General features: G+C 38.7%; 1 protein-coding gene across 1 annotated transcript; it reads left to right on the top strand.

Moving 5' to 3' along the window:
* The first annotated feature begins 5,963 nt into the window (after window positions 1-5,963).
* LOC129779118 (endocuticle structural glycoprotein ABD-4-like) lies at window positions 5,964-7,844 on the top strand. Its single transcript, XM_055786390.1, has 3 exons — window positions 5,964-6,124; window positions 6,776-6,897; window positions 7,269-7,844. The coding sequence occupies exons 1-3, from the start codon at window positions 6,116-6,118 to the stop codon at window positions 7,537-7,539; spliced, it is 402 nt and encodes a 133-aa protein (XP_055642365.1). The 5' UTR covers window positions 5,964-6,115; the 3' UTR covers window positions 7,540-7,844.
* The last annotated feature ends 14,154 nt before the right edge of the window (window positions 7,845-21,998 follow it).

The raw sequence follows: 21,998 nt of genomic DNA on the forward strand, positions 1-21,998 counted from the left end.
TGCAAAGCTATTTCACACGACCACGCTATCCATATAGCTGCCAGCGCTGTTATATTAAAGCGTGATAATATTACACCTCATCATAAAATGAAGTTAGAAAGTGTATTCTAAGAGGATAAAGAAGAACATATATCTATCTCTGTCTGGGCCGTGTATTTGGCAAACTATACGAAAAGCATATTCATATTCTTTCTTTTAAATGTGTATCCTGTTTCGCTCGCTCATATTGGCTCTAACATATATATTATACCAATTGTATTGGGAAGTAGAACATTTTCCGTTATTTTTCAGCTCATTTAATGTAATAAATCGGGATGCCATAACTTGTGCTCAAAATTAACTTTGGGTGTACTATCACAGCAATGTATTCGAGCAATACTGAATCATTTATACTCCACATTAACTTTACCAGGCTACAAGCATCGTCAGAGTCGTCGTACAGGGCCATGATAACCCTCAATTGAGGGGCCTTAATATGACAATCAAACTGTGGTTCCAACAATACGGTGCAACACTTTCGCATAATAGACCCCGTGAATTGGTCTACAAAATCATGCTTGTTAACACCGTAGGGCTATTTCAATGAAGAACAACGTTCAACGGGGAGATATAGGATGTAAAATAAAAATCCATAAGATTTCGAAACGCTCATAACTAAACTATTTCTTGATAGACCTCAGAAATGACCTTTGCATTAATCGATTGAAAATATTCACACGCATCTTTCACAATAGAGAAAATTAAAATTTTGATGAAACAAACAGTTGGAACAAGTGAACCATTATACAAACAACGTTCCGATTGGTCCAATCTTAGCTTCCCGAATTGAACCGACTAAAACAAACACCTATTTTAGCGACCGAGCAGAATTCGAAATCCAATTAATAGACCAAACTTCCAAGCCATGTTAAAAAAACTACATAAAAAAAAAGATTTCTTGAAACTGTATAACGAGGAGTGGACCAGTGCGAATATTCCCAAGAAGGTTATGTAGTTTCAATTGTAGAGGACCAAAATTTTCGGAATAAAAAATTTCGACCCATAACTCTTTTGAGTTGCGTTGGAAATAAACTAGAAAGAATTATCCAATGACACTTGAAGGTCTTCTTAAGTTCTAATTACTGCTCAAACTCAGACAATTCGCTTTTCGTAGGAAAGTTCATAAATGATCACCTCGAAGAATTTCAGCCTATTTTACATGACCTTATCGAGAAAAATTACCACGTAAGGCTTTTGATTGAGCAAGGAGGAATCCAGGTTAGAAGGTCCTCGCCGCCGATTCTTTTTAGACTGGAAGATTCGCGGTCGACTGGGTTTCTACATTAAATTCTTTGCTGAAAGTAGGGTAATCATTCCTGAAAATGTAAAAAATCTTGTTTACATAGATGATTTCGTTCTAATTTCAGTTGGCGTTACTGGAAAACGCAACAAGGAAAAGACCGTACTGAACTGGGCTGGATATGTCCGAAAAATAAAATTTAGAAAAAATTAGAAGATTCGGTTCTACAAATCAACCAAACCGGAAGTTTGGGACAGTTTGAACTTTAAAGATATCTGAAGTCACTTTTGATAAGAGACTCAGTTTCATACATCATGCTAAGTCGGTCGATGAGGCTACCCGAGGTAAAATTAATTTACTAAAGGCAATTGCTGGTACCCTGAAATGGACATAGGGAAACATTATAGCGGATAGTTAGCGCTTGAGTTGTTCCAGAAATCATCTAACGTATGTATTCAAAAAATGGAGTAGTTTCGGATGACAATGAAAACAAATCTTATTCACCGAGGTAAATTTTTCTCAAATCCTACGTTTATTATGCCTTCTACAAAAATACTGCGATACGGTAGTTGAGCGGAACCTTAGCCATGGCCGTTGGAAAGATGGATGTCGGTATGTTCTTCAGCTCATTCGTGTTCTTGGCAATCAACTGCTTCTCCGTTTTGGCCACGAAATCATTGGGGTAGATCCTCCGTTTGAAGTTCGTCCACAAATTTTCTATCAGTCACTACTGGAGGATGTCTTTGGTGGTCTTCGGTATAAAGTTTTATTTTTCAGGTGGTCCATCTTCTCCAGCGATCTCTTGTCATACTGTGGTGTAAGTTTAAAGTTTTGAAAACGAGAGAATTACATTTAGAGTAAGGCTGACCAAACGTCCAGTTTTCATCGGGACAATACCGTTTTTTCAGTCATTTTTGATTGTTTCGTCTTTTTACCATTCTGTACCGCATTTATCATTACTGTCAATATTTATATTTCGAATGAACTGATTGGAATTTGGATTTTAGGATTGTTTGCAGGGAAAGAGTTTGTCTGTCAATTGTGTATTAATATAGAATAATTGAAGTGTTTTTGCAACTTCGTCGGTGAACATTATGCTAAACTACTACGCACTATTATCTTCTCTTGGACTTTCCATCGAGATGATTTTATGTGTTTTTGAACGATTACCTTCCTATTTTCATTCACAATAAGAATGTCTTGTTGTACTACGCGATTAATTTGGAAACCCGGGTCTCAATCTACAGTTACTTTTCACCACAGATCCTAGTGTCCTTTCAAACATCACTTGGCCTTGTTCAGACAACGTTGCTGAAATTGCTGTGAATTTTGATTATTTTATTAGTCTAGCTGTCTAGTTGATTCAGGTGGAATACAGGAGGCGAAATTTCTTAAAACTATTTAAAAGTAGCATTAGTAAATATCTATCTAAATATATATCTGTTCAGATAGATGAAAACATTTTGTTTGATTAGCGGACAATGATTAAAGGAATTATAATTGATGAGATAAAAAGGTGGAACAAAGAACCGTGTCAGTTGTAATATTGTTCACAAGTCATTGAGTTTTGTACAACTACTTCAATTTTTACTGCGTTGAAAATGTCGAGTTTCGTTACAAATAAGCACCACTTGCGGGAAGTTTTGATTTTTTGTGTGCTTTGGAATAAAAGTGCAAATGAGGTGACTCGGACAGATTTTGTAGGGAATGGTTTGGACGATTTAAGAGTGCCGATTTTGGAGTTAATGTCAAAGATTGTCCGGATCCGTTGATCCGTTTAAATCGAGATATTGCATAAAAACGTCCAGATAATGCGACCGAACGCGAGTCGATAACATTCCATCATTACAACTGCCGGATTCATGTTGCTGTTCATGTTAAAAAATATTTGGAAAATAGTGGGTGGGAAATTCTGGTTCACCCGCTTTATATCTCAGACTTTGCTCCTTCCGATTACCATTTATTTCAATGGATGTAGAACGCATTGAGTAGAATATGTTTTACCCCTTCATAAGGCCGTGGAAACTAGGCAACGAATCGACTACAACTTCAGAGCCTTACATGAGGAATAACACATATAAAAAAATTTAACTATTGAAACAGTTGAAAAAATTGGTGGCAATATTTGCCACTGTCCGTTAACCCCAAAAACACTGGCTTGTAAATTCACTTTATTGCGCCTTTGGTTATTGCGGGAATCAAAACAGTATTTCTAGTGCAGCGATACCGATTACTTCAGCGATTTACAATATTTCTAGTGCAGCGAAAAAACCTGTTTTATGTATAGAGTTTTAGAGAAAAAATAAAAATTTCAATTTTTCATCAAATACATTTTTTTTTAAGCTGCATGATCTTACACAGCAGATCCTAAATAGTACGTTTACGGTGAAAAACTTCTCAACTTGTTGCATTTTCAACGACATTGAACAGAATTTTCTGCCGGTTCTCTAAAATCGTGGTTTTGACTACCAAACTATTATCGTACATTTTCAGCAGCCCAAAAAAATGGAGTATTGCCAGATACCTTTAGAAGGTTCTGGCTAAGTAAAATATTGAAATAATATTCCAAGTGCAGCGAAAAGAATATTTTTTGTTGGTGGCAATATAGTTGCCAGCACCCGTTAAAGGATTAATTCTAGAAACAATTTCTTGTAAATTCACTTTATTGTGCCTTTTTTATGCTGGCTGGCTGGTCTTGAATTAAAGAGACTTTAAACTCTGAGAGTTCATTCGTCTCTAATTTATGCAAAAATCAAAACAATATTACTAGTGCAGCGATACCGATTATTTCAGCGATTTACAATTATTTTTAAGCAGAGAAAAAAAACAGTTTTTTATATAGAGTTTAACGGGAAAAAAGATGTTTCATCAAATAAACCATTTATTTTATTTTGAAAGTGTATGATCTCACACAATAGATCTCAAATAGTACGCTTAGAGTGAAACCTTTAAACTTGTTACTTGTTACATTGTTACAACGAATTTAAAAAGAATTTTCTGCCGAGACTTTCAAATCGTGGTTTTGTTACATTAAAATGACTCCCAAATTAATATCGTACATTTTTGGGAGCCCAAAAAAATTTAAGTATTGCCAGATACCTTTAGAAGGTTTTGGCTAAGTAAAATATTGGAATAATATTCCAAATGCAATATATTTTTTGTTGGTGTCAATATAATTGCCACTACCCGTAAAAGGGTTAATCTAAATCAGCCTACCAAAAATTGGTTGGATTCGTTTTTGGCCTCAAAAGAATAATGCTTCCTTCGCGGCGGTATCCGATGGGAAAAAGAAGTAGTTAGCCAATACATTGAATAATGTTTTAAACCTTTTTAAGGCCGTGGAAACTAGGCAACGGATCAACTCCAACTTCAGAGAACATACCAGGTCCGGCCAAAAAACCACATCTTCCTTCACGTGAAGCAATAGCTTCCGGCAGGCACTTTACGGTCGCGCAGCACGCAGAACATTATAGATACCGGATAGGCCATACCCGATGGACACAGAGTGGACTCACGATGTCAAACTTCTTAGTTCCGTCGGGAGCTGGCAATACGAACAAAGGGTTGAACGAAGTTTCTTCACTGTTTTCGCCATGGCTGTTTTTATTTAATTTTACATGCGACAACACTACTGATTAAAAAGTCATGAAACTCTTCAAACGTAGGTGACTATCGATGCTGCCAATGTACCACGATTATTAGCGAGCAGGTGATCCGAGGTTTGTCTGACATGTACACGTTTCTGAAAACTCTTATATACAAGAAGAGTTCTGGGCGTTTTTGGTTCCATGTCATCAAAAGTTCTCATAAAAGCTATTTTTCATCAGTTTTCCATCGATAGAATACATAATTCTTTCTTTCTTTCTTTGTTTTTAAGAGGCTTTAAACTTTGCAGTTCATTCGCCTCTAAAATACATAATCTAGAACACAATCAAACCAAAACATGAATGATTAGCATTTTTAGAGGCCAATGAACTGCAAAGTTTAAAGCCTCTTAAAAACAAAGAAATGAAATGAAATTAGCATTTTTTAGAGGCGAATGAACTGCAAAGTTTAAAGCCTCTTAAAAACAAAGAAATTCAAAATTAGCATTTTTAGTGTTTCTGAATAATTCGTTTATAAACGACAATGACTTAGCTTTTAAGTTGCACATGTATGTACTCCTGATATGCACAACTCTCCTGATTCTCTTAAAAACAAAAATTTGATGTGGTACATTGTAATTACGATGACCTATGAGTTTCAACGCAAATGAATTTTCTCTTTTTACACTGCATTAAACAAACTGCAAAAAACAAAGCAAAGTCACCTAATCGCATAATTGAGAAAATGGTTGAATGTCAACAACGGCCAGCAGTCACATCTTCCACCCACCAACCTTTCTCCTCCCATATTTAACACACTCCTAACCGGTCCTGGGTGGTGGCGGATGCTAACTCATCCGCTCAATAGGACGCGTCGCGTCTGTCTGTGATGCATGGAAAGTTGTCACCGAATGGTTAAATTTGTACATTATGTACACCGGCACTTGATAGATGAGAATTGCGCCCGCCGGTCTTGGAGAACGAGACAACCCTTGCGGATCTTGGGGGTGTTGAATAAGCCGATGCTGTGGTGCTGGGGGGAGCAAGGGGTTGCGTGCAACCGTTCTGACGTCTATAAATACAGTAGGTAAAGTTCTATTCTTTCGTCAGATTTCCTATCAACTGGTGTTTGGAAGAGTGAAGTGCAGCGCCGGGTTGAGCGGAGTACGCGTGTTTTTAGGATAAATAAACGCTGGCGGTAAATTCAGTCGTTCGGTTTGGTGATTAAGTTTAACAGTGTGAAACTAACGAAATGAAATTAGTAAGTAAAAAGTACAAATTGCAACTTCCACTTTTTTTATTGTGTCAAACATTTGGATTATTTTGAGCTTCGATTGATTGAGTGAAAGCCTTATTAACGTTGTATTAAATTATTACATTTTCCTATCAATTAAAATTGAAAGAATTCTGTTACAACGAGATAACATAATAATCCGTTTTCAGTGTGAACACTGGTGAAATCTTGTCGACTGTCCCAGAAATATTTTTTGATATCCGATCATATATTTCACAGTATGTATTGGTAATTTTTTTTTATGGTTGCTAGTTTACAAGATCATACAGAATAACATTTGAATTTGCGTATTTTTGCGCGAAAATTTGGAAGATCAACGTAGAAATATAGTAAAGAGGTCATCTGTTCACTAATGCTTGCAAGAATCAAGAACGTTGTGATTCGAAATCATCGGTTTTTGAAAACTTTGGTTAATAAGAACGATCGTCACTGTAAATTGAGATCATCATGTGATCATGATGCCATCAGAGGAAAGTTCTCTCCCAAAGAAATAATTTTCTTATCCAAGATTGTTCACGTTTCTTTAAAGCATACAAATTTTCTGACTTGTTAATACAAATATGATAGCGGCTCTTATCCCAAGATCTAATAATTTCTTTGAAATACTTCATACCATAGGAAGTGCTTCTGCTGGCAACGTGCATCGCGGCAACAATCGCAGCACCCCAACGGCCTGATGCGGAGGCAGAAATAATCTCACAAGATAGCAACATCGATCCAGACGGCTCTTATCAGTACAGGTGCGATAATTTAAACGCTACTAAACATGCATAAACATCAAACGCCTCCAGCCTAGGGGGGCAATTCGTCAGTACCCCATCATCATGCAAATTATGCGCATTAACTAATTAATGCTCAACACGTTTTACCAACGCAAGCAACATCATTGTTAGTACATCGCTACCATAAATATAAGCTTACACTGAGCTTTACCCCGCAGGGCAGTCATTATCTGTGGGTACATCTCTGGAAGCTGCTGAATTATCTATTGTTGTTATTTGAAGTGTCGGCTTGTAATTATTGTAAAGCACTTTGCACTAACTTCGAATGGCTCGCAATTGGTACCTGTGTAAACAGCAAATCAAAAACTAATTATCGTCCCCTTTCGCAGCTATGAAACCGCCAACGGTATTCGCGGCCAGGAACAGGGTACCCTGAAGCGAGCCAGCAGCCCAGACACCAGTGACGTTATAATAGCGTCCGGTTCGGTTTCCTATACCGCGCCCGATGGCCAGGTCATCACGTTGAACTACGTTGCCGACGATGAGAATGGCTACCAGCCGCAGGGCGATCATCTGCCAACTCCGCCACCGATCCCACCCCAAATTCAAAAGGCGCTGGATTATTTGGCCAGTTTACCTCCATCGAATCGAAGACGTTAGACACCCCTTCAGGAGCCCTGACTCGCGACTCAGTAGACTTCATATCCGCCCACCCAAGGGAGCGTGATGGCCAATACTCAATTTCTAGTGTTTTGATAGTGTCATAAGCGTTACTTTCGCGTGTTGTTATACTTGTAATCTTGTAGTTTTTAGGAGCAAAACGGTCGCATCGAAAAAAGCGGCTCGATAAAAGGTATTTCGTGTTCAATTGCTTTAACCGACAATGCATTACTATTCGAATGGAGAAGGATACTACTGCATTACCAATGTTCAAAGGCGTTATTAAAATCGCATGTTGAAAAACAGTAGTTGTTTTATTACTCTACACTGAACACAAAGATATAGCGACCGTTATCATGTTGTATAACCAAACCAAATCGTGTAGTTCAAACGGCTCTTCAAAGACCGTATCATTAGCTTGGAAGCAAATGGAATTCGGCACGAATTAATTTCATTTTTTATGTTGGAACCGTGAATTAAAACGTACCGAACTATTTCAGAAATTAGCTGAAATGTGCCTAAATTAAAGATGAAAAAGGACTAATAGTTTGAAAAAAAAAATTATAGCAGGTTGTGTTCAAGACACGACCGCATTGTTGACGTAGAACTACGCTGTAGTTCAAATCAAGTCGCTTGCTTAGAACTGCGGATATTATTTTATGATGCTACGAAAGTTTTGAAATAGCCATTCTACCAGTTTGGTCGCCCTGAAATGTTTTTTTTATTGTAGAATCATTTGACGATAATTGCTTGATGATTCATTCTTGTGCTCGCTGAAAAATACATGCTCGAGATAAGCGCAGCTGTCATCCTTAGTGGAGAAAGTTTTGCTACTGGCAAGCGGAACCAAATCACATAAAACATTTCAGAACGATATTTACTTTCTTGGTGACTAAATAAACTCTATCTGTTAAACTTAACAACCTCGAAAAGAGTAGCACTGCTTCATTATGATCAAGATTAGCGCAAATGCAATCCTAGTTGAAAGCAGTTTTGTAACTGGCACGCGAGCCCAAATAAATTAATAACTTAATATAACTTATTGAATAACTTGGTATTCCCCAAATAATTTTTTGCTGCCCAACATTAACACCTGTTTCACCATAGCGTCAGTGCAATGTATTGATGACAGAAAACAAACAATGTTAACTACTTGGAAAAAGGCTGAATATTTGCCTTAGCAGAGATTCATTACCAATACCCTATATTGTTTATATTTATCATTACGACTGCATAATTTGCAACACCAAACAATCACCAATCATAGCATAAAAAATTAGGTGATTGTTGCATCGTTACAGGGCCAATGCACACGGGAGCAAATACAAATGGGGTTTCAGCGTAGCGAAGATGAATTAGAGGCGAATGAACTGCAAAGTTTAAAGCCTCTTAAAAACAAAGAATCGAAATAGCGAAGATGCACTATTTTTACGTACGGGTTATGAAGCACGCACGTACGCATAAAAATATCCATATACGATGGCATGAAGCAACTAAATATACACACACTTATCTCCGTATCTCAACAGAAGCCCTTTCCGTTAATAATGCCAGTCTAGATTAGCTTAGCTGTCATCTTTTATGGAGATAGTTTTCCTACCGTCATGCGAAACCAAATTTATGAAAAAATTCAGAACATTTATTTTCTTGGTGAGCTGACGATAGCCAAGTTTGATGATTACCCACACGATTGTGTAGCTCAGAACTGTAATACAATGGCGTCAATTTGATGCAATGATTGCAATGCCAGAGACAAGTAATTTGGTCGCGTCCATAGCTTAATCCGACACGAAGACATGTGATGACGCAAAACAAGGAAGAACAAGCGATATTCATTGCTTTGAATACAGAACGATACTGAAAGTTTGTCTTTCTTCCTTGCTTGATACTTTAAACTACTTCAGTTCATTCGTCTGTAACCTTCAAAAAGGCCCTTGGAAAACTTTACTTTATCCATCATATTATTGCTCCACCCCTATTGCCTTGAGAAAGGCATTCGATCTCTCGCCTTCCAGCCCGCCCAGCAACGATGTTGTTCAGTCGATTTTCTTACGAAGAATGAAAGTTTGCCTCAGCGACAGAACAAATGTATGAGGAAATGGGAATGCTTCCAATTTTCATAAATTAAACCATATACCATATACCATATACCATATACAGACTATGGGATTATAATGTATAACATATTAAACTTAGGGAGTTTTAGGGAATTTCCGATTCGTTTGGTATGTAAATCGCCAAAATCCGTTCGCGGCAAAAATAGTTATTAACGTTAACTTTATTTCATAAAAACGTTACCTGTTTTCTGATTTGGCACCCTTAATGAAAGACGTAGTTCTACGTCAAAAACATTTTGTATACTTCTTTGAATGATTTCTTGAACCTTCAATAATTCCTCGCAGAATTTTTCTAAAAATGAATGCTTAAGTATTACGTATCTGTAAGCAATATGCTACGAATTTCGACGAAATATTGATTTCAAATTCACGGAAACCTTGCCTCAAGCCTTATCGAAGTTTTGTTCCGCGATTCGAATAGAGACTAAAGATACATTTTATCTTTCATTAAGAGACAGTCGTTGAATTTCATTGGCCACAGAATCCTACGGAATCTTAAACAGTGCACTTTGTGAGCGGATTCGACGCACATCGTTGCAATCAGCAGACAATGTTTGTGCCAAATTCCAATTGGAGATATGTGGCTCCTGTAACCGAGAAGTGAACGTCACACATGTTCGATTCCTTATCTGGTCATGGGTACATCCGTCAAAGTAAGTTCTTCCGATTTGCCCTGATACACGCGTATTCTCGATCTTGCTAATCAGAATATAACCGGTGCGGAGGGAAAAAATAAAGAAAAAAAACCGAGGTTTGTTGTTCTGTATAGAAATCATAACTGTTCTGTATAGAAATCATAACTGTTCTGTATAGAAATCGGGACTGAATACCGTAAAATGGAGTATAATTGATAATTTTGAGCTTTTTTTGAACATTACTGCCATACATACAAACATTATATTTCAATATTTTGAACACAAATACTGGCACGTTAAAATTCGTTATTTCATAATGATTTGAAACCACTTTCTGAATAAGTTTTTTCATTCTTCTTTCGGGTTTTCAAAGGGCCTGGATGGTTAAGAATGTTAAAAGTGTCCACAAACCAAATTAGCAGTTCTACGAAAAGTATTGTATAGAATACCAAATAAGAAATGTTGACTTTTTTGTAAACCCCTATGTGGTTTGAAAAACGTACTTTTCAAATTTTTTTCACGCCATTTTCAGTAGCTACGAGATAAAAATTAAGATAAAAAAAACTGAAAGTATATATTATATAACGGGGAGCTCACCAGGCGGTACAACGGAACGGGGTTTTTACGGGCAGCGATTCGTGGATGTCTTTCCCTGTCTACTTAGCTCTGGACGGTCCAACAGTGGTACTGCACGTGCATCGGCAGTAGAGTGTACAAATTACAAGGGAATCTGCCAACCTCATTCGTGAGGTAAACCGAACTATAGCTGACAGTAACCAACGGAAATTGCAGGAAAACACTGCGGGTTATCGGAAGCTAGCAACACTCAACTTTTTACTTCTGCTTTACGTAAGGATAGTCCCATTTGATATCTATCATTAAGTGACATGGTTTTTTTACGCGGATTTTCCAATTAACGCGGATTTTCGAATTAACGCGTTTTTTTACGCGAATTTTCCAATTAACGCGGTTTTTTTAACATCCAGCACCCATTACGGCTAGTCGCTCAAAAAGAGTAGAGGCACTCGCGCTGCCATTCATCCCATACCAACATAGAAGAGAGAGGCTCAGACCCACACAAGTGAGTTTGTGTTGAATCTGAACTTCAAGATTAGGAAACGAGGGTCTTCCAAATGTCGGGTCAGTACAGCGCTACAGCCTTTCCTAGATATGTGTGATTTTTTTGATATTTTCTTTTCTTTTATTTCTAAACGTGTTTTATATGTGTGATTTTTCCATTTTTTTTGTAATTATATTTTTTTGTGAATGATGCTAGAATAAGTTTGTTCCAAAAGTTCGTCAGTTTCTGACCAAAAAAAGACTACAACCTAGGGCTATTTTATCAATAAAACTGCACTTAGCAACATTCTTCTTCTTCTTCTTTTTGGCTTTAAGAGGGTTTAAACTTTTCAGTTAGCAACATTGTGAGGATGAGATTTCTACTGACGAATAACAGGTAAAAGCTTGATTCTACTGCCCGATCCAACATCTTTTGCCGAACCAATGAAGAAAGGAATAATTCAAAATATATAACCAATATACCGTGAAAATTTATAAATGCATTTAAGAATGGTGAAAACAACTTAAATTTAGTTCCCTAGGAAAAATACGAGAAATCGCAAGAATAAAACATTACAACAAATAATTAATTATATTTCATCACATTGCACAATGGTCCAGGAGATGTATTTAAGTGTTAATTAGCATTTAGAGCTTGACAGTTATTCTCTAGACAAAAACTGTCTTGGACAAAGTTGTTACTCATGATAGAGCGCTCGTTTTTATGTTGTCAGAAATAGGGTGAACAAAATTGTCGATGAAATAAAAAATCTAACTTTCTTATCTTTATAAGTAGAGGTACACATGGTTCGACAATGTTGTAGCGCATTTTTTCTAAATTACGTTAGGGTTACCACGAAAAAAAACAATTTTTTTTGTTCTAACTTTTATATTTGAAATTTTACATGCTAGCTATCTCAGAAAGACTTTTAGAGCTTACTGATACAAACATTTTTCGATGCAGAACTTGTCAATATCTCAACTTTACTCAAATATATAGAAATATCAATAACATATTTCTTCCCAAAAAACACGATCTATTCATTTGTTTGTCATTCTTTCTGGGGCAAACATAAACAATGTTTGTTGACGGAATTTGAAAGAACAGATTTCACTCTATGTAATATGTGATTCTCAAAACTATGTTATTTTTCGTGTTTAGGTAAATTAAAATTGAAATCATGAGTTATTGGATGAAAACCCATCAACAACTTTGAGCAGGATTAAGATATTGACATGTTCTGCATCGCAAAATATTGGTATTGATAAGCTCTAAAAGTCGTACGAAGACCATTTTGATGTATAATTTTGAAAATAAAAGTTAGAGTAAAAAAAACCGTTATTTCATAGTTACCCTAATGCAACTCAGATAGAAAGCACTAAAAACAACTTTGTGGGAGATATTTATTGTTTGGACAAAAACGTCTTATACAAAGATATTACATATGATAGAGCGCTCATTTTTATGTTATCAAAAATAGGGTAACCAAAATTTTCGATGAAATGAAAAATCTAACTTTCTTATCTTTATAGATAGAGATAAACATAGTTCAACAATGTTGTAGCCCCAGTTATTTTAAACAACTTTGTACAACAAAGCTTTTTTCTATCTTTTGAAATAATCGATTTAGCGCTTTTGCATTATGGTGACCATGAAAAATCGTGTTTTTTTCTGCTTTAACTTTCATATTCCAAATTCTATACAAAACTGTCTTCGTACGACTTTTAGAGCTTATCGATACCAACATTTTGCGACGCAGAACTTGTTTATATCTCAATCCTACTCAAAGTTATTGATGGTTTTTTATCAAAAAACTCATGATTTCAATTTCAATTTATTCAAACACAAAGAATAACATAGTTTTGAAAATCACACATCATGTAGAGTGAAATATGCTCCTTCAAATGCCGCTAATAAACTTTGTTTACGTTTGCCCCAGGAAGAATGACAAACAAATGAAAATAGCATGTTTTTTTGGGAAGAAATATCAATAACTTTGAGTGAAGTTGAGATATTGACAAGTTCTGCATCGAAAAATATTTGTATTAGTAAGCTCTAAAAGTCTTTCGAAGACAATTTTCATGTAAAATTTAAACATAAAAGTTAGAGCATAAAAACAGTTTTTTTCATGGTGACCCTAACGTAACATAGAAAAAATGCGCTATATCGGTTATTTCAAGAGATAGAGAAAAACTTTGTTCTACAGAGATGTCTCAAATAGTTGGAGCTAAAACATTGTCGAACTATGTTTACCTCTATCTATAAAGATAAGAAAATTAGATTTTTTATTTCATCGAAAATTTTGATCACCCTATTTTTGACAACATAAAACCATTGCTTCGACAACTCGCAAGCAGATCGGTCGAACCTATATTTGATCCGATACAGGTGTTTTTTTTGACGTAGGACTACGTCTAACCGGAAGATATAGGGGGTGAAATGGAAATCTAGGCACTGAACAAGTAGGAAAAAATGCAAGATTTGGAACGCTTATAACTCGAGCATTTCTCAATAGATCGCAAAGGTTTTTGCATCAATTGATAGGAAATATATCTACGCATCTATCATAACGAATAACATTTCATTTTTCTTGAGATAAATAATTGAATTATTGTGAAATATCAAGCATTGTCAAAATGCACTATGTGCCCATTTTTGATTGGTCCATTTTGTGCTCCTCAAATCATACCGACAAAAACGGGCAACCAGAGCAGCAGCGAAATAGAATAAAGCACGATTGGAAAGAAAAAAGAAAACAATGAACGAAACATTGGTCGCAGTCTCACACATGCGTAATTCTCGAGCCTGCCAGTCAGCTTAAAAATCCCCGCTCCGCTGCCGTAACGATCATTCTCATTCAAACCGTACACCACATCGGTTCGCATCACAACACATCAACAAACCAACCCAAGCAGCCATGTCTGGACATGGTAAAGGAGGAAAAGTGAAGGGAAAGGCAAAATCCCGCTCGAACCGTGTTGATCTGGAGTTCCCCGCAAGGGTAGCTAGGCCGAGCGCGTTAGTACCAGTGCACCAGTCCACCTAGCCGGCGTTATATAGTTTCGGCCGCCGAAGTGATCGAGTTAGCTGGTAAAGCTGCTCGCGACGATAAGAAAACCCGCATTCGGAACAGAACACATTCGGTTCTGTGGACATCAAGACAACAGGCAGTTGCAGCGAGTGGCGAGTGGCAAACGCAATCGCAAAACGGCATCAGGTAGCAGAAGAAAAAAGTTTGTCCTTTATACACACTGCTTTGGTGGCAAATCTAGAACAAGGCGGCATCGAGGGCGTTCGAAATGGTTTTTTTCAAAACCACGAGTACTAAGTTTTCTAAATTGGAACCATTCCATAAAACAAGGCGCTTTTCAGGGCCATTAAACCTTCCAAAAAAGAGTTTAGGAAATACAGTTCAATGCTTTCTAAAACAATATCCAAAATAATAATAAAACACAAATTGATTTTTTTATAATTTGTTTACCAGGATATGATGAGTATGTGAATTTGGCAGTTGTTCTGAGCTTATTGATTTTCACCAATCCTTAAATTGCTTCTAGATTGAAAGTACAGTAATTTACACTTATCTCGACATTTAGCTAATTGGACGGACCAGTAATGCGACATATTTAGTTGGACATTTTTGTAAACATAGAGTTCGGGGTCCAAATTATGACCCCACATTGAAGGTCGACACTGTACCACTGTCATCGCAAATGTTCAATTACAGGTTAAAATTACCTCCAATCCGATACTGAGTGGTGGTAATGCGACGTGCCATTGAATGTAATTTACTGTAAAATATGTCACAAGCTGGATGGGAAGAAATTTTCCAACTGTGAAAGCTGTGGCGAGTGGCAAACGCAATAGCTAAACAGGAAGGTTTAACCGAACAAGATGGGAATATCGAGTGATAACAAAAACACAACACCAAAGGTTCTTTTCAGAAACATCAACATATTCATGAAGAGTAAACAGTAAACTAATCCATTTTTAAGGTAGATAGGTAGGTATTCACGTAGGAGAAGAAAATAAAACAATATATTTAAAATATATATTTAACAAAAGCTGTCCCTTTTGTATAGTCCTACGTCACTCCGGTTATGTCCCCGACATTACCCACCCGTCTTTTTTACATCCGTTTCTAGTGTGTATTTTTTCATCTGGTGCGCTGCGAGCGAAGTAAAGCTCATAAAAAGTGGTACGCTATCGAGACAATCCGGCAGCAAGACACATCATCACACGCTACACAGCGGCGGCAAGTAGAAGTTTATTTTCCTCTTTCTTCTTCCATCATTCTGCATAGCTTCTGTGCACGATTTACACCATTGTTTAAACTTTGTGTTTACCAAATCGGCAAGCGTTGGCATTAAAGGGTGTGTCACATCAAATTGCATCACGGAAAAAACGCTGTAGAAATTCGCCCAGTAGACCGATCCTTTTGAAAATTTTAGACAGTAAAATAAAAACTATTAAACAAATTTTGGCATTTTCTTTTTATTCATACTTCGAGCCCAAGCCCGTATTCTCGCACCTTCCTCTTTACCCCGTCCATAAGGTTCTGTACAACGTCAGGTTGTATTTTTTTTTGAACAGAAATCCATTTTCTCTTAAAGTTCGCCTCCGATTTGACAACTTCTTCATAATCGCCCAATATTTCTCTATTGGGCGAAGCTCCGGCGCGTTGGGCGGGTTCATTTCCTTTGGCACGAAGGTGACCCCGTTGGCTTCGTACCACTCCAACACGTCCTTTGAATAGTGGCACGAAGCGAGATCCGGCCAGAAGATGGTCGGGCCCTCGTGCTGCTTCAATAGTGGTAGTAAGCGCTTCTGTAGGCACTTCTTAAGGTAAACCTGCCCGTTTACCGTGCCGGTCATCACGAAGGGGGCGCTCCGCTTTCCGCAAGAGCAGATCGCTTGCCACACCACGTACTTTTTGGCAAACTTGGATAGTTTCTGCTTGAGAATCTCCTCCGGAACGCTGAATTTGTCCTCTGCGGAGAAGAACAACAGGCCCGGCAGCTGACGAAAGTCCGCTTTGACGTAGGTTTCGTCGTCCATTACCAGGCAATGCGGCTTCGTCAGCATTTCGGTGTACAGCTTCCGGGCTCGCGTCTTCCCCACCATGTTTTGCCTTTCGTCGCGGTTAGGAGCCTTCTGAACCTTGTATGAACGCAGGCCCTCCCTCTGCTTGGTCCGCTGGACGAATGAACTTGACAAATTCAGCTTATTGGCGACATCCCGGACCGAACTTCTCGGATCACGTCTAAACTGCTTAACTACGCGCTTGTGATCTTTTTCACTGACGGAGCATCCATTTTTGCCGTTCTTCACCTTCCGGTCGATGGTTAGGTTCTCGAAGTATCGTTTTGGTACTCTGCTGACCGTGGATTGGACGATTCCCAGCATCTTACCGATGTCCCGATGTGATAACTCCGGATTCTCGAAATGAGTGAACAGGATTAATTCACGACGCTCTTTTTCGTTCGACGACATTTTTCCAAATTTACGAAAAATTGACAGTGAAGCATGGCCAACGTGATCTATACACTCTTATCTGATTATAAGCGAAAGCTGAAGATATAATTCCTAAAAATTAAATTTCTACAGCGTTTTTTCCGTGATGCAATTTGATGTGACACACCCTTTAGGGGTGTCCATATTGATACATCACCGTTGAACTATTATTGGAACTTTTTTCATTTTCAAATTGCACATAATAACAAAAATTGAAAAAAAATAAAATTTTCAACAATAACTAATATAGAAATATAATTTCTTTTACTAATTTATATTTTCCAAACTATTATATTCTGTTCATATCGAACAGTTGTCTACTTCTTCGTTTTTATTAATATGGCAGAGGGCGGGGAGGATCCCCCATCCACGCCAAAGAATATATCAGATAATGAACCTCCTCCTGAAGAGCAGGAGGATGAAACAGAAGATGAGGAGGAAAATTCTGTTTACGAGATAGAAAGCTCTGAAGGAAAAAGACGAGAAGCAGGATTTTCGTCTAAAAGAATACCCTGATGGCGCCAAAGGCCCATTTATCGTATACTTTAGACGAAAATTCAAACCTCTTAACGTCATTCGCATCTCAAAAGAGTTAACACAGAAATTTTCCGAAGTTACCGAGATTACTCGGATGGGGCCAGACAAATTACGAGTTGTCGTCTCCAGCAGAACCCAAGCGAATGAAATAACGCGCTGTGATCTCTTTGCGATCGAGTATCGCGTATACGTACCCTGTTGCAACGTTGAAATAGACGGTGTAATAAACGAAAAGGGTTTGACTCGAAAAGAGATACTCGATGGTGTCGGTCGCTTCAAGAACTCTTCACTTAAAAGTGTGAAGATTCTTGCATGCGATCGACTGAAATCTGTGTCACTTAAAAATGACAAAAGAGTTCTCAATCGGACAAACTCTTTTCGTGTGACATTTGAGGGTTCCGCCCTTCCAAACTACGTTGCAATAGGTGCACTTCGTTTACCTGTTCGGTTGTTTGTACCCCGGGTAATGAAATGCAACAAATGTATGCAACTCGGTCACACGGCCGCCTATTGTTGCAACAAAAAACGTTGCGCAGATTGTGGAGAGAGCCATGATGAGAATCCTTGCCCGAAAGAGCGCAAGTGTCTTCATTGCGGCGGGACTCCTCATGATCTTACTCAATGCCCGGTGTACATACAACGAGGGGAAAAAATCAAGCGTTCCTTAAAAGAACGTTCCAAGCGGACTTATGCAGAAATGCTTGAGAGTCCCGTTCCAACGACTCAGGACAATCCCTACTCCATTCTGCAGAACGACGAGCCTGTTGCTGACGCTCCCAATGCAGGAAGTTCCGGTACATCGCAGGGTGCCATCAGGAAAAGAAAAATTACTTCTTTTCCATCACTCCCCAGAAAGAAAACCGAAACTTCCCAAGTTGGAATGAAAACTCGAATCGAACGTGCTGAGAATAGACCGAAGCAAGTACCTCCTGGCGAATGTGAGTGTGAACATTGTCAACATATCCTTATATCCCATCCTTTTCCTGAAACAAAATGTCACCCTTCTAAACTCGAGCAAGCCGCGAGTAATCGGTTCTCTACTTCATTAACATTAGAATTAATAAAAAATGTTTATATATACTTGTAACTATACAAATAGGAGTTTGGCTCCTTTAAACTTATGTAACTGAGCCTGTAAAAATAAACGATTTAATAAAAAAAAAAAAAGGACCTCCTGGTTTAAGCGGTTCTTCTACGCACCAGGGGTCCTCAGCACTTCCCGGAGCAGCACCCAACACGTCTGCTCCTTTTTCGCGGTCGAGGCAACAGCCACAATCTGGCTTGCTTGCGCTTTCTGACCTGGTGGACAACATTTTAAATGCTTTAAATATAAACGACCCTCTTAAAAGCATAGTATTATGTTTGCTTCCGATTGTGAGAACATTTTTGAAAGAAAAATGTGGTTTTTTGGCAGCGTTCATTTCCCTCGATGCCTGATTCAGTGCAAGAGGTCAAGGATTTGACCACTGTAATACAGTGGAATTGCAGAAGCATTATTCCTAAACTAGATCAGTTTAAATTTTTAGTTCACAGCTCTAGCTATGATGTATTTTCTCTCTGTGAAACATGGCTTTCTTCAGCCGATGAGCTGAATTTCCACGATTTCAACATTATTCGCCTCGATCGAAATGACTCGTTTGGTGGTGTACTATTGGGGATTAAAAAATGTCACTCCTTCTATACAGTCACTCTCCCATCGATGACAGGCATTGAAGTTGTTGCTTGCCAGACACAAATCAATGGCAAAGACCTCTGCATTGCTTCGATATATCCCTCCCAGAACTACGGTAGGCCGCCATCAGTTCTTTGATACTATCGAGGCAATGCCGGAGCCGCGGGTAATCTTAGGTGATTTTAACTCCCATGGAACAGCATGGGGATCACTCTACGATGACAACCGTGCCACTTATGATCTGTGCGACAACTTCAAATTAACAGTTTTGAATACTGGGGAAGCAACCAGAATAGCCATCCCTCCTGCACGGGCAAGCATGCTAGACATATCTCTATGCTCTTCTTCGTTATCCCTGGATTGCATGTGGAAGGTAATCCAAGATCCCCTACCAATAATTTTATCGATCGCTAATGAATCAAGCTCTCGTGAGTCAGTCAATATTTCGTATGACCTCACGAAGAATATTGACTGGAGAACATTTGCGGAAATAATATCTGAAGCAATTGTTTCAATGCATGAACTTCCTCCACTCGAAGAGTATAACTTTATATCGAGTTTGATTTACGAAAGCGCACTTCAAGCTCAAAAGAAACGTGTACCGGCTACCACTTTCCGACGTCGTCCTCCATCACTTTGGTGGGACAAGGAGTGTTCAAAGGTCTACCTTTGCCCCGACACCGTTCCTGCATAAAACGTCGTACGCGACATTCCACTTCAAAGCGATTATGAGAATTTTTCAATGGTGGAATTCTCAATTGCCCTTCTCTCATGTAACAATTCAGCTCCGGGGTCGGACAAGATTAAATTCAACTTGTTGAAGAATCTTCCCGACTTGGCAAAACAGTGTTTGCTGAACTTGTTCAACAAGTTTCTGGAGCTGAATATTGTCCCGCATGACTGGAGACAAGTGAGAGTGATAGCCATACGGAAACCCAACAAGCCGGCTTGCGATCACAACTCGTATAGGCCGATTGCAATGTTATCCTGTATTCGTAAATTGTTAGAGAAAATGATTCTACTTCGTTTGGACAAGTGGGTCGAAACGAACAATTTGCTGTCAAATACGCAGTTTGGCTTCCGCCGAGGTAGAGGGCAAATGATTGTCTCGCGCTGCTATCTTCTGAAATCCAAATCGCAAAGAACAAATGGCTTCCGTTTTTCTCGATATCAAAGGGGCATTTGATTCAGTTTCCATGGAAATTCTCTCAGAGAAGCTTCATAATCGTGGACTTTCACCAATTCTTAACAATTTCCTGTACAATTTACTGTCAGAAAAGCACATGATTTTCTCTCATGGCAGCTCGAAATCTTCTCGTTACAGTTTTATGGGCCTACCACAAGGCTCCTGCCTAAGCCCCCTCTTGTATAGTTTTTACGTCAATGATATGGATGATTGTCTAACTAGAGACTGCACGCTGAGACAACTTGCAGACGATGGAGTTGTTTCCATCACGAGTACTAATCCCGTCGCTCTGCAAAAGTCGTTGCAAGATACCATGAACAATCTGTTCACGTGGGCCCTCAAGCTGGGTATCGAATTCTCTACGGAGAAAACTGAAATGGTCGTTTTTTCTAGGAAGCATGAACCCGCCCAATTCCAGCTTCACCTATCCGGCAAAACGATCCAACTCTCTATGCTTTTCAAATACCTGGGTGTATATTTTGATTCTAAGTGTACCTGGGGGAGACACATTGCGTATTTGAAACAGAAATGCCAGCAAAGAATCAATTTTCTCCAAACAATTACCGGAACATGGTCAGTTGTACAAAACAACGATATTATCAGTGTTGGAATATGGCAGTTTTTGCTTCCGATCAGCTGCCAGGATTCATATTCTCAAGCTGGAGAGAATACAATATCGTTGCTCGCGTATAGCCATGGGGTGTTTGCATTCGACACATACGATGAGTCTCAAAGTTTTGGCAGGAGTACCCCCGCTTACTCTTCGGTTAACAGAATTATCCTACAGATTTCTCATCCGTTGCAAGATCATGAATCCATTGGTAGTTGACAACTTCGAAAATCTACTCCAACTGACTCCTTAGTCAAGTTTTATGTCGCTCAATGAAAGTTGATAAACGCTCATTTTATTTCCTAACAAGAATAAGACAACTATTGAGTGTTTTTGTCGAAAAATTATTCAAGATTACCTTAGCATGGGTTCCCTCTCATTGCTCGATTCCGGGGAATGAGAAAGCGGACTCGCTAGCTAAGGTGGGCGCTTTAGAAGGCACACTTTTTGAAAGGCAAATTGCGAATTTTTTCACATTCCTCGTCAGAACACACGCGTTAGTTGGCAGCGCATGTGGAGTGATGATGAGTTCGGTCGTTGGTTACACACGATTATCCCTAAGGTCTCGACGAGTGCATGGTTCAAGGGATTGAATGTAGGTCGTGATTTCATTCGCGTGATATCTCGGCTTATGTCCAATCACTACAACCTTAACGCGCATCTCTATCGCATTGGGCTCGCAGCAAACAATCTTTGTGATTGTGGCGATGGCTACCACGACATCGAGCATGTTGTCTGGTCGTGTATCCGGTTCCATGCTGCTCGCTCTCAGCTCTCTAGAGCACTGAGAGCACAAGGCAGACAATCGGATATCCCCGTCCGGGATATCTTAGGTAGCCGGGATCCTGATCTTCTGCTTCATCTATACCTGTTCCTCAGAAACGCCGATGTCAACGTTTAATGATGTTTCCTTCGTTGTGTCCCCGTTTCATATCCCTCCTATCCGATCGATAAACTTTTACTTAGTCGCGGCAATACATACACACACTCTTTACAGATGCACGGGCCGAAGGTTGTGCAGTCCACTGATCATTCAACAAGAGCCAAAGGTTGTACCGCTCATGACAACTCTACACGAGCTGATGATTGCGCCGGCTAGTGACCATTCTATCCTGGATTCCTAGAGTC

This window comes from Toxorhynchites rutilus, chromosome 3, assembly GCF_029784135.1.
Source record: "Toxorhynchites rutilus septentrionalis strain SRP chromosome 3, ASM2978413v1, whole genome shotgun sequence".
Classification (NCBI taxonomy): Eukaryota; Metazoa; Arthropoda; class Insecta; order Diptera; family Culicidae; genus Toxorhynchites; species Toxorhynchites rutilus.

What these genes read in the sequence shown, in the direction of transcription:
- LOC129779118 (XM_055786390.1), top strand. An exon ending in GACGGCTCTTATCAGTACAG is followed by an intron (nt 6,898 to 7,268) that starts GTGCGATAATTT and finishes CCCCTTTCGCAG; the next exon opens with CTATGAAACCGCCAACGGTA.